General features: G+C 65.4%; 1 protein-coding gene across 5 annotated transcripts; it reads right to left on the minus strand.

Annotated features, from left to right (window-relative positions):
• Window positions 1-2,419: 2,419 nt before the first annotated feature.
• ADAM15 (ADAM metallopeptidase domain 15) lies at window positions 2,420-10,398 on the minus strand. 5 transcript variants are annotated; one of them, XM_015650179.2, is made up of 25 exons: window positions 10,320-10,398; window positions 9,389-9,492; window positions 8,729-8,805; window positions 8,382-8,460; window positions 8,199-8,275; window positions 7,935-8,106; window positions 7,802-7,864; window positions 7,342-7,410; window positions 7,074-7,243; window positions 6,911-6,995; window positions 6,695-6,843; window positions 6,439-6,616; window positions 6,197-6,289; window positions 5,922-6,117; window positions 5,744-5,852; window positions 5,521-5,671; window positions 5,375-5,452; window positions 5,181-5,292; window positions 4,949-5,087; window positions 3,984-4,037; window positions 3,620-3,728; window positions 3,301-3,369; window positions 3,079-3,150; window positions 2,851-2,972; window positions 2,420-2,559 (listed from the first exon to the last, which is right to left on the minus strand). In XM_015650179.2, exons 1-25 carry the CDS (start codon window positions 10,390-10,392, stop codon window positions 2,532-2,534), a joined length of 2,628 nt encoding a protein of 875 aa, XP_015505665.1. In that variant the 5' UTR covers window positions 10,393-10,398; the 3' UTR covers window positions 2,420-2,531. The 5 variants fall into 5 exon arrangements, 4 of the variants coding, with proteins under 4 accessions (XP_015505665.1, XP_015505666.1, XP_015505667.1 ...); XM_015650180.2 differs by lacking the exon at window positions 3,984-4,037; XM_015650181.2 differs by lacking the exon at window positions 3,301-3,369.
• Between the last annotated feature and the right edge of the window lie 6 nt (window positions 10,399-10,404).

Here is a 10,404-nt window from a genome sequence, read left to right on the forward strand (position 1 = left end):
CTGCCATTAACCCTTGGCGGGCGGCACCGGCACCCACCGGCACCGGCACCGGCACCGAGACCGGTAAGGCGCCACCGGCCGGTACCGCCGGTATCCAGCGGCGCCGGGACCGGCACCAGCAGCCACGCCCCGGTCCGGCACCCCCTGGTACCGCCAACATCCACCGGGACCGGTATCCCTGGCAACTCCCCGGTACCTCTCCCAGTCCGACACGGACGCGGTACTGTGAATATGTACCGGCACCGGGACCAGCAGTGCCCGGGCAGTGGATCTGCATCCCCGGCAACAGCATCCCTGGCACCGGCACCGACCAACACTTCTGGCATCCATCGGCACCGCCCCTGGCACCGGCAGCTCCGGCCCAATCCGGCTCCCCGCTAAACCCCACCCAGCCCGGCACCGCCCCAGTACCGGCACCAGCGGCACCGGTTGTCCCCCGCAGCCGGCTCCAGCAGCATCCATCGGTACCGGCACCGGCACCGGTATCGGCTGGGCACGCGGGGCCCGTGCACACGGGGCAGCTCTCACACACGCGTGTGCCCGGGGCCACCACGCAGCCCCTGTCTGTGGCCACGAGCGGCTCTTGCACACGCGTGTGCCCGTGTTGGTGGCAGCTGCTGCCTGCGTGTGTCCCTGCCCACCAGGCACCGCGTGTAAGCGTTGCACACGCGTGTGTCCGTGTGCACGGCCACCCCTTTTCACACGTGTCCCAGCCCACAGAGCAGCCCCTGCACACATTCACATCCCTGTCCACCAGGCAGCTCTTGCACACTTGTGTGCCCAAGTGTGTGACAGCTCATGCTCACATGTGCTCCTGCACACACAGAGCAGCTCTTGCACACCTGTGGCTGTGTGTGAGGCTGCTCCTGCTCAGGTGGGGCTCCCTGCCCTCAGAGCAGCTCTTGCACACGCATGTGATGAGCACACAGGGCAGCTCTTGCACACACACGTACCTGTGGTGTAGCAGGCAGCTTGCACACACGTGTTCCTGCCCAGAACACAGCTCCTGCACACACACGTGTGTTTGTGGCAGCCCCTCATCACTCGTGTGTCCGTGCACACTTTGTGTGACTTTTGCACACTTCTCTGTCCCCCAGGCAGCTCTTACACGCACACACACACACACATACACACAGTCACAACCAGAGTCACACTCACACACACACACCTGTGTCCATAAAGCAGATCTTGCACACACGCGTTCCCACACAGCTCTTGCATGTGCGTGTGTGCAAGTTTGTGGAAACCCCCGTCCACGTGTGTGTGTGTCTGTGAACACAGAGGAGTCCCTGCTTGTGTGTTACTGCCCAGGGTCCAGCTCTTGCACACGTGTGTGCCCCTGTGTGGCAGCTCCTGCCCATGTGTGTCCCTGCCCTGCCTCACACACGCTGCACAAACTCACAGAGCAGCTCTTGCACACATGTGTGTGCCCATAAAGCACCTCTTGCACACACACCAGCCCAGAGCACACACATTCCTATAAAGCAGCTCTTGCACACGTGTGTTCCCACAGAGCAGCTCGTGCACATGCACGTGCCCATAAAGCAGCTCTTGCACACGTGTGTGCCCATAATGCTGCTCCTGCATATGTGGGTGCCCATACAGCTGCTCTTGCACACGCACGTGCCCACAGAGCAGTTCTTGCACACACACATGCCCATAAAGCACCTCTTGCACACCTGTGTGCCCAGAGTTCTTGCACACGCACGTGCCAGCAGAGCAGCTCTTGCACACCTGTGTGCCCACAAAGCACCTCTTGCACACGCACGTGCTCATACAGCTGCTCTTGCACACACACGTGCCTATAAAGCAGCTCTTGCACACACACGTGCCCATACAGCTGCTCTTGCACATGTGTGTGGCGACAGAGCAGCTCTTGCACACGCACATGCTCGTACAGCTGCTCTTGCACACACACGTGCCCATAAAGCCATTCTTGCACACACACGTGCCCACAGAGCCGCTCTTGCACACGCACGTGCCCATAAAGCCATTCTTGCACACGCACGTGCCCATAAAGCCATTCTTGCACACGCACGTGCCCACAGAGCCGCTCTTGCACACGCACGTGCCCATAAAGCCATTCTTGCACACGCACGTGCCCATAAAGCCATTCTTGCACACGCACGTGCCCACAGAGCCGCTCTTGCACACGCACGTGCCCATAAAGCCATTCTTGCACACGCACGTGCCCATAGAGTCGCTCTTGCACACGCACGTGCCCACGCGCGTGTCGCCCGTGTCCCCTCGCCCCGCCCCCTGCCCACGTGGCCCCCGGACCCCGCCCCCCGCAGCTGCGCGCAGTCCCCGCCAGGGGGCGGCAATGCTCGGGAGCCCCTTTCCGGCGCGGGGCCTGCCGGGAGATGTAGTTCCGCCCCGCTCCCCCCGGTGCCGGTCCCGGTGCGGCGGAGGCAGCGCAGAGGAGGCTCACAGCCCCTTTATTGACGTGGCGGGAGAAAAAGCGGGCGCCGGGACCCGGCGGGGTGCGGCCTTCCCCGCGGATCCAGCGCTGCGCGTTCCCTGCCCGCGGCTCAGGCCTCCGGCGGGGCCGGCGCGGGCCTGTGAAGAGAAGGGGGGGCCGATGGGGTGAGGGTGGGGTCCGCACAACTTCCCCCTGCAGCTCCCCCCGTCCCCTGCTCTGGATCTCCACCCTGACCACCCCCTCCTTTCTCCTCTCCCGCCCTGTTCTGGCCCCTCATTTCTCCAGGCTCCCCTCTCTCCCCTACGCACGCTCCTCTGGCCTCTGCAGGCCCCCATCGCCGCACCCCACATCGCCCCCTGAGCTCCCACAAACCCCCTTGGAGCTCGCAGCCCTGTCCCGTGGGGACGGGACCCGCAGGCTGTGCTCACCTGGCAGGAATCACGGTGACATAGGGGTGCCCAGGGGGGGTCTCGCTGCGGGCCAGCGAAGGGCCCGGGGGGTCCGAAGGCAGCGGCCGCTGCGGTGGGGGAGGCTTGGCCGGACCTGGGGGCTGCAAGGGCACGGGGGTGTCAAGGCTCGGCCGTGGGCTGACCCCCGGTGGGATCCGGGGGTGGGGATTGGCCTCCTGCCCCACACGCGGGTGCTGCTGCCGTTACCTGAGCGCTCAGCAGCACAGGGTCCGCAGGCAGCGGGCGTGTGGGGGGGGGTGGCCTGTCCGAGGGGGGGGCCTGGGCAGAGAGAGAGGGACAGTGACACGGCAGGGGGACAGGGCGTGCTGGGGACACCCGTGTCACAGAAGTCCCCAAGAGCTGGAGCGCAGCCAGACATGCAGCGGGTCCCGGGTGGGCTGAGGGACCACCCCCCGACCTGGGCGTTACCTTGGGCACGGGGTCCGGCGGGAGAGGCCGGGAGGGCGGATCAGGCCGGGCTGAGCCGAGGGCAGCCGGCTGCGGAGAGAGGGAGAGGGGGGACAAGCCATGCAGCATGCGGAGACCCCCCTCCCGCCAGGCAGAGATAGAAACCCCCCTCTCAGTGAACAGCTCTGGGGCCCAGCCCTGGCTGGGATGGGCAACAATCCCAGCGAGCAGCAGTTGTGCCAAGTGGCTGTGCCAGGCTGCTCTGGGTGCCAAGGAGTGGGATCCCACACGTGGGATGCTCTGAATCGGCACCCGCTGCCCCCAGCACCCTCATCCTCACCTTGCTGCCATGCATGACCTGCAGCTCCGTGGCCTGACGCCACTGTGGGGGCCGGGGACGCGCAGGGGGGCCTTGGTTGCTGCCCGAGCAGGGCTCTGGCTGCGAGATCCTGCAGGGAAGACACGGGATGAGACCCTGCTCGCTCTGGGCACTTGGGGGACCCCGCACGGCGACCGAGCGACACCGACACCAGCAGAAGCCCAAGAGAAACGAACCCCTCGGCGCTGGAAGATGCGACACCCTGCACCCCGGGGCTGCCCCACACCCCACGGGCACTGCCAGGGGAAGAGCGCAGCACCGGAGGCCTTGCGAAGCAGGATGGCTCGGGGACAGCCCCACGCCCGGGCGCCGGCGGTGACGTTACCCACTCCAGCCGTCTGCGGCTCCGGGACCCAGGAACCGCACCCGGGTCTCAGCACTGTGGGGAGAAGAGTGGGGGGCTCAGCCCGGGACTGGGGGGCAGTGGCGAGAGGAGCCGCGGGGATGGGGGGCGGCGGTGCACGATGGGGCTGGGACCTGTGCTGGGGATGCGTGCACACACACACACACACATAGAGAGACACACACAGAGACACACAGAGACACACAGAGACACACACACACACCCACACCCTCACACAGAGAGACACACACACACACAAAGACACACACACACACAGAGACACACACACACACAGAGACACACACACACACACACACACACACGTGGACGGTCACTCTGCGGGGACACTGCACAGTGCTCAGGCAGCCACCACAGGGAACAAATGTGTGTGTGTGTGCACATGCATGCTCCCCACTGCTACACACGCACACACACACATGCTCACGTGTAGGCGGCTCCGGTGCCTGCCATGGCACATGCATGCAGAGCTGTGCATGCCACCTGTGTGTGTCACAGCACGCACATGCAGGGCTGTGCGTGCCACCTGTGTGTGTCACAGCACACACATGCAGAGCAGTGCGTGCCACCTGTGTGTGTCACAGCACACACATGCAGAGCAGTGCGTGCCACCTGTGTGTGTCACGGCACACACGTGCAGAGCTGTGCGTGCCACCTGCGTGTCATGGCACACACATGCAGAGCCGAGTGTGCCATCTGCATAACATGGCACACACGTGCAGAGGGGTGTGTGCCACCTGCATGTCACACCACACATATAGAGGTGGGTGTGGCACCTGTGTGTCACAGCACACGCATGCAGAGGTGAGTGTAGCACCCATGTGCCAGCGATGTGCCTCGGCACACGCATGCAGAGGCGAGCGTGCCAACACTTACGCGCCCCCCACATACCCCCGATGTGCCCCCCACATGCCCCCCATCCCTGGTACCTGTACTGGCAGGAGGAGCCCTTGCCAAGCTGGCAGAGGCGCTTGTGCAGGCCGGCACGGCGGGCTCGGCACAGTCCCAGTGCCAGCGCCAGCCCCAGCAGCGCGCTCAGCAGCAGGGCCGTGGGCAGGGCGCTTCCCCCTGCGGGAGAGCAGCACGTCAGCCCCCGCCGTGCCCATCACCCCCCCGACACCCGCACAAAGCCCCATTCTCTGCGCTCGCCTTGTCCCTCACCTCGCTCAAGGCCGGCAGGGCCGCTGTCCTGGCTGCCCCCCACTCCGGGGCTGTCGCAGGCTGGGGGGGCCCAGCCCCGCTCACAGTGGCAGTGCCCGTGGTTGTTGCACACCTGGGTGGGTGACACCGACTGAGCTCAGCCCCTGAGGGGCAGGTCCCCACTGCCAGCACCCGCTCCCCAGCCCCCTGCTCACCCCGTGTCCGTGGCATTTGTTCTGGCACTGCTGGTCACCCAGCACGGAAATGTCCTGGCACCGGTGCTGGAGGCACATCTGTGGGGGATGGCGTGTCAGCACTGGGAGACCCCTCCCGGTTCCTCCCCTGCTGCCTCACTGCTCACCTTCCCGGGGCCACAGGTGGTGCCAGGCAGCACCATGGCTGCATCGGTCACGTCCTCGTCCCCAGGCAGCGGGGTTCCCTGGCAGGACCCTTCTGGTCTCTCCCCATGGGTGCTGCTGTGCTGGCACTGCAGCATCCCACAGCTGGTGTCCCTGCAGGGACAGAGGGGTCAGGGCAAGGGGCACGGCAGGGGGGACATGGAGAAGGATGGGAACGTCACTCACTGCTGGGTGCAAGTGACATAGGAGCCGTTGGGGAGCTGCCCGCAGTGCCCACGTTCGTCCCCTCTTGTGTTCAGAGCAGCCATGCAGGAGCTGGAGACAGGACTGGCACCTGCAGTGGGGGCAGAGACCCTCAGCAATCCTACCAAGCCCCCAGCACCCCAGGCTGGCCCTGCTCTACCTGGTCCCAGCAGCTGCTGGCACTGCCCCTCGTAGGTGGCACAGGCCCCGCTGTAGCAGCGTGCCCGCCCGCCGGCACAGGGCTGCCCGTCCTGCAGGAACGTGTCAGGGGGGCAGCGCGGTGAGACCCCATCACAGAACTCGGGCAGGTCGCACTCGCCCAGCAGCTCCCGACACACGTGTCCAGCACGGCGCAGCTGTGGGGGGACGTGGTCACATAAACTGGGTGAATGGGGGGATCACGGGTACGTGGCATGGGTGCCCATCCTCACACACCTGGCAGTCCTGGCAGCAGGTGTCCTTGCTGGCACACACGGCCCCTGGCATCAGCTGGCAGGAGCTGCTGTTGCAGCAAGGATCGGTGCACTCCTGCAGTGGAGGGGCTGCAGTCAGCAGGTGCCACCAGCACCCACCACTAGGCACTGGAAACCTCCCTGCCAGCCCCAGACACCCCTGGGCAGAGCCATGGAGAAATGGGGTGGCTTCAGGGCCTTAGGCCTGCCAAGAGCCCCCCATACCACACTGAGGCCGCAGTCGCATTCCTCGCCCAGCTCTACGAAGTGGTTCCCACAGGTGGGGCTCCCAGTCAGGAGCTGGGGCTCGGGGACATTGGAGAGGCACCAACCCTGGCCCTGCTGCAAGCTCTGCTCCAGGTCCTGCCGGCTGCAGTTGCTGAAGCTCAAGCCGGGTGTCAACCTGCAGAGCCAGGAAGGGGCCCATGAGGTGAGGAAGGGGCTTGGCCCCAGCCCCCGAAGGCGTGCCCGCTGCCCTCACCCCGTAGGCGGTGCCATGATGCAGCCGCGGTCGTGCCGGAGGTCGCCGCAGTTGCAGAGGCGGCCGGCGCTGTCGTGGCGCATGCCCAGGTTGTGCCCCAGCTGATGGGCCACAGTGGAGGCCATGACGAGGACACTGACAGAGTGGTCCTGTGGGACAGGAGGGTCAGGGAGGGCAGGTGGTGGGAGGATGGCGTGGGGGGACAGAGGAACTGACCTTGCTGACCCCCCCGGAGCGTGTGGGGGAACACATAGAGGCTTGAGTCGACATCCCTACTGAGACATCAACAAAGTGGGCGCCCCTGGGGAGAGAGCAGAGAGGGTTGGGGGGCTGTTGAGGCCTCATCCCCCTGTCCCCACCCACTCTGTCCCCCACTCACGTCAGGAGCTGGGCGTTGTCATGGGGCAGCTGGGGCAGCAGCTCCTCCTGACGCCAGCGCAGGAACCGCTCCAGCACGGCCCGGGCGCTGCTGCCCACCGCGATCTTGTCACCCTCGCTCCAGACCTCCACCGCCAGCAGGGCCACCCGCACTCCCAGGGGACGGAAAAACTGGGGGGGCACAGAGGGGTCAGAGCCCCCCCAGCACTGCAGCGGCAAGGGCACGGCCGGGCACTGGGCTGGGATGGACCAACCCGACGGTGACTCACCACATCCACCTGGTTGGCAATTTCCAGAGTCCGGGTGCGAACACGCTGTAGGCTGGGGTAATTCTGGAACTGGGGAAACAGAAAGTTAAGGTGATTTGTTTTTTGTTGTTTGTGTTGTAGTTAAAAGTTTGCTTTGGGATGTGGGGGGAGTAAGTACAGTTTTTGATAACAGACTTGGTGGGGTTTTTTTACTTACTTTTATTTTAGATGAAGTTTTAAGGATATAAAACTTATTTTTGGGTTAGGTGGACAAATGGGGATATAATTCAATATCACACTCACTTTAGGACATTTTATTTTTATATCGACAACTTACTGTTAAAACTAACATTCTAACTCTGCACACATATACACACATAAAAATTTCTCTTTTGTTTTACTTCAAAAAAAAAAAAAAGGGCTCAGAGGGGTGGCTGTGGGAAGGGCAGCCCCTCTTCTGGGGACACCGCCCAGCACTCACCGCAGCATGGTCCACCACCATCACCAGCTCCACAAAGCGCTGCTCTGCCGCTGCCCGCTTGTCCTGGGGACAGAGAAGGGTCAGAGTGCTGGGACAGGGACACTCTGTGGGGTAAGACCCCTGGGTGACCTACCCTCTGTGGCCAGAGGGGCTCTGCTGTCTCTGCCCCGGGGCGGGGGCCCTGCCCACAGCTCTGCGGCTCCAGCTGGACCACCCGAAGGTGGGATGCCACATGTTGCCCTTGGGGGCTGCTGGTGTCCGGCTCCAGCGTGTAGCTCCTGCTGTCCGACAGCCAGAGGCGGCCGCTGGGGAAGGACAGAGGAGCTGGTACATGGAGCCTGTCCCATCAACAGCACAGTGGGAGTGGGCTCACAGAACACCGGGCTCGGGGGCTCACCTGAGTCCAGCGCAGGCACAGAGGTTGGCCCAGGAGCCAGGGAAGCCTTGTACTGTCCCCTGATAGCAGCAGTGCTCCTGCAGCAGAGAAGGGGGCTCAGGATCCAGCCTCAGGCTGGGGTGTCCCTGGGGAACAGGGACAGCTTGGGGACAGCACAGGTGACAGCCAGGCCAGAGCCCGTACCTGCTCGCTGGGCTCCTGGATCACCCGTGTGCCATCAGGCAGGTAATAGAGCAGTGCCCCGGTGCCCTGCACCAGCTCCCTGCCAGAGACTCGTGTCACCCCACAGCAGGGACACCCAGCTCACCCTGCCCTGAGCACACCCTGGCAGGAAGGCAGGACCCACCACCTCCCACCCTGCACCCTGGAGCCCCCACCCCACCTGTGCCATGGACGGAGACAGGGAATAAGGGACCCCCCACTCCACCACGGATAGAGACAGAGCCCAGGGTCCCAGGAGGATCCCCACTCTGCATGGCTCCAGAGCTCCATCCCACGCCCTGCTGTCGCTCCCGGAACCACAGGCTCACCAGTTTTGCTCCAGCTCCAGCAGCAGCCGCATCCCCTCCAGCTCCAGCAGGACTCTCAGACGGGCGGGGAACCCCCCCTGCCACAGGCCGTGGTTTAGGGGGCACCCCTGACCCAGGCTGCCCCACGCCCCCGCACCCCCCGGAGCACGGTGACCCCCGCGGCGGCCGGGGACACGCCTGGCCCTGGCGCGTGCCCGGAGGGAGAGGTTCGGAAGGGATGCCCTGCCCACCCCGCAGGAAGCGTCCCTCCCTCCCGGGATCATTGTGTAGGGAAAGGGGGGTTGGACCGAGCGGGGCCCCCACCCCGTTCCCCCCGCTTTTCCTGCCCGGTGCAGCGCGGCGGAAACATTGGAGAGACTCCCGACGGCCGCGGGGTGGGCTGGGCCCTTCCGCCCCAGCCGGGAGGGGCGCAGGGTGGGCACCCCGACCCAGAAAGGTCCCTCCCAGCATCAGGAGGGAAAGGGCGATTTGCTGAGGGCTCCCCTCCCCACTGCTTCTGGGACGCCAGGGGCTCTGGGTGCTGGGAACCTCGGGGATGTGGCACCAGCACACCGCATGTCCGGCACTGAAAAGAGGGCAGGGGGAGGTGGCAGGGTGCAGGCAGCCCCCACGGCACTGTCACAAACGTGGGGGACCCCAGGAATGTGGGCAGGGGCTCACCTGGGTCGCTTCTGCCAAGCTGAGTGTCTGGTTATCCCGCAGAACCCACGGGGTCACAGACCAGGAGTGTCCTAATTCTTCACTGTGCTGCTGCGAGCTGTCACCTGCACAGGGCCCGGGGCCGCCGTGTCAGCACTGCGTCACTCCTCACATCCCAGACCCCCAGGGTCACCCATCACATCCCGGACTGCCAGCCTGCACCCTGGACCCTCCTGGTCACCCATCGGAATCTGGTCACCCGTCACATTACAGCCCCCTGCCGTCACCCACTGCTGCCCGTCTGGGCATTAACCGGGACCCCCACATTGACTTCAGAGCAGCCAAGGGCACGGCTCCCAGCAGAGCTCGTGGGGAACCCCCCTGTTCGGGGGGGTGCAGGAGGACGGGATGGGCTCTTCGGCCAAGCCTTGCATCACCTCGGCCGGCTGCCCAGTACAACCAGCACAGAGACTGGGCAGGGCTGGGAGCCCGGCTCGGCTGACTCCGAGCCACCGCTCTCGACAGCTTTTGGGGAACCCCTGCCCATGGAATCCCATTCTGGGGGATGCCGGAGGGTGTTTGGAGTGGGCACACAAACCCTGCTCCCCTGGCCCCGCCAGCCCGGGGAGCGCCGGGTCCCGGCGGCTGGACAGAACCGCACCGAGCATCCCGGGGAGGGATCCCCGAGCATCCCGGGGAGGGACCCCCGAGCATCCCGGGGAGGGACCCCCGCGCGTCCCGGGGAGGGACCCCCGCGCGTCCCGGGGGTGCACCGAGCGTACCGGGAGGACACACCGGACATCCTGGGGAGGGGGCAACAAGCTTCCAGATGAGGCTAAGACTCCCGATCCCATCCCGGTCCTCCTGGGCCGCTCCCCGTGGGTATCCCCGCGATGTCCCGGTCCGCGGTCACCACCGACGCCCCAACTCGGGACCCCAGTTCCCCGCTCACCTGCAGCGCTGCCGGTGTCAGCGGCGAGCAGCAGCCCCGCGGCGAGCAGCAGCCGCGGCCCCATGGCCCCCATGGCCCCCCCGGG

The sequence above is a fragment of the Parus major genome, chromosome 25LG1, assembly GCF_001522545.3.
Source record: "Parus major isolate Abel chromosome 25LG1, Parus_major1.1, whole genome shotgun sequence".
NCBI classification, from domain to species: Eukaryota; Metazoa; Chordata; class Aves; order Passeriformes; family Paridae; genus Parus; species Parus major.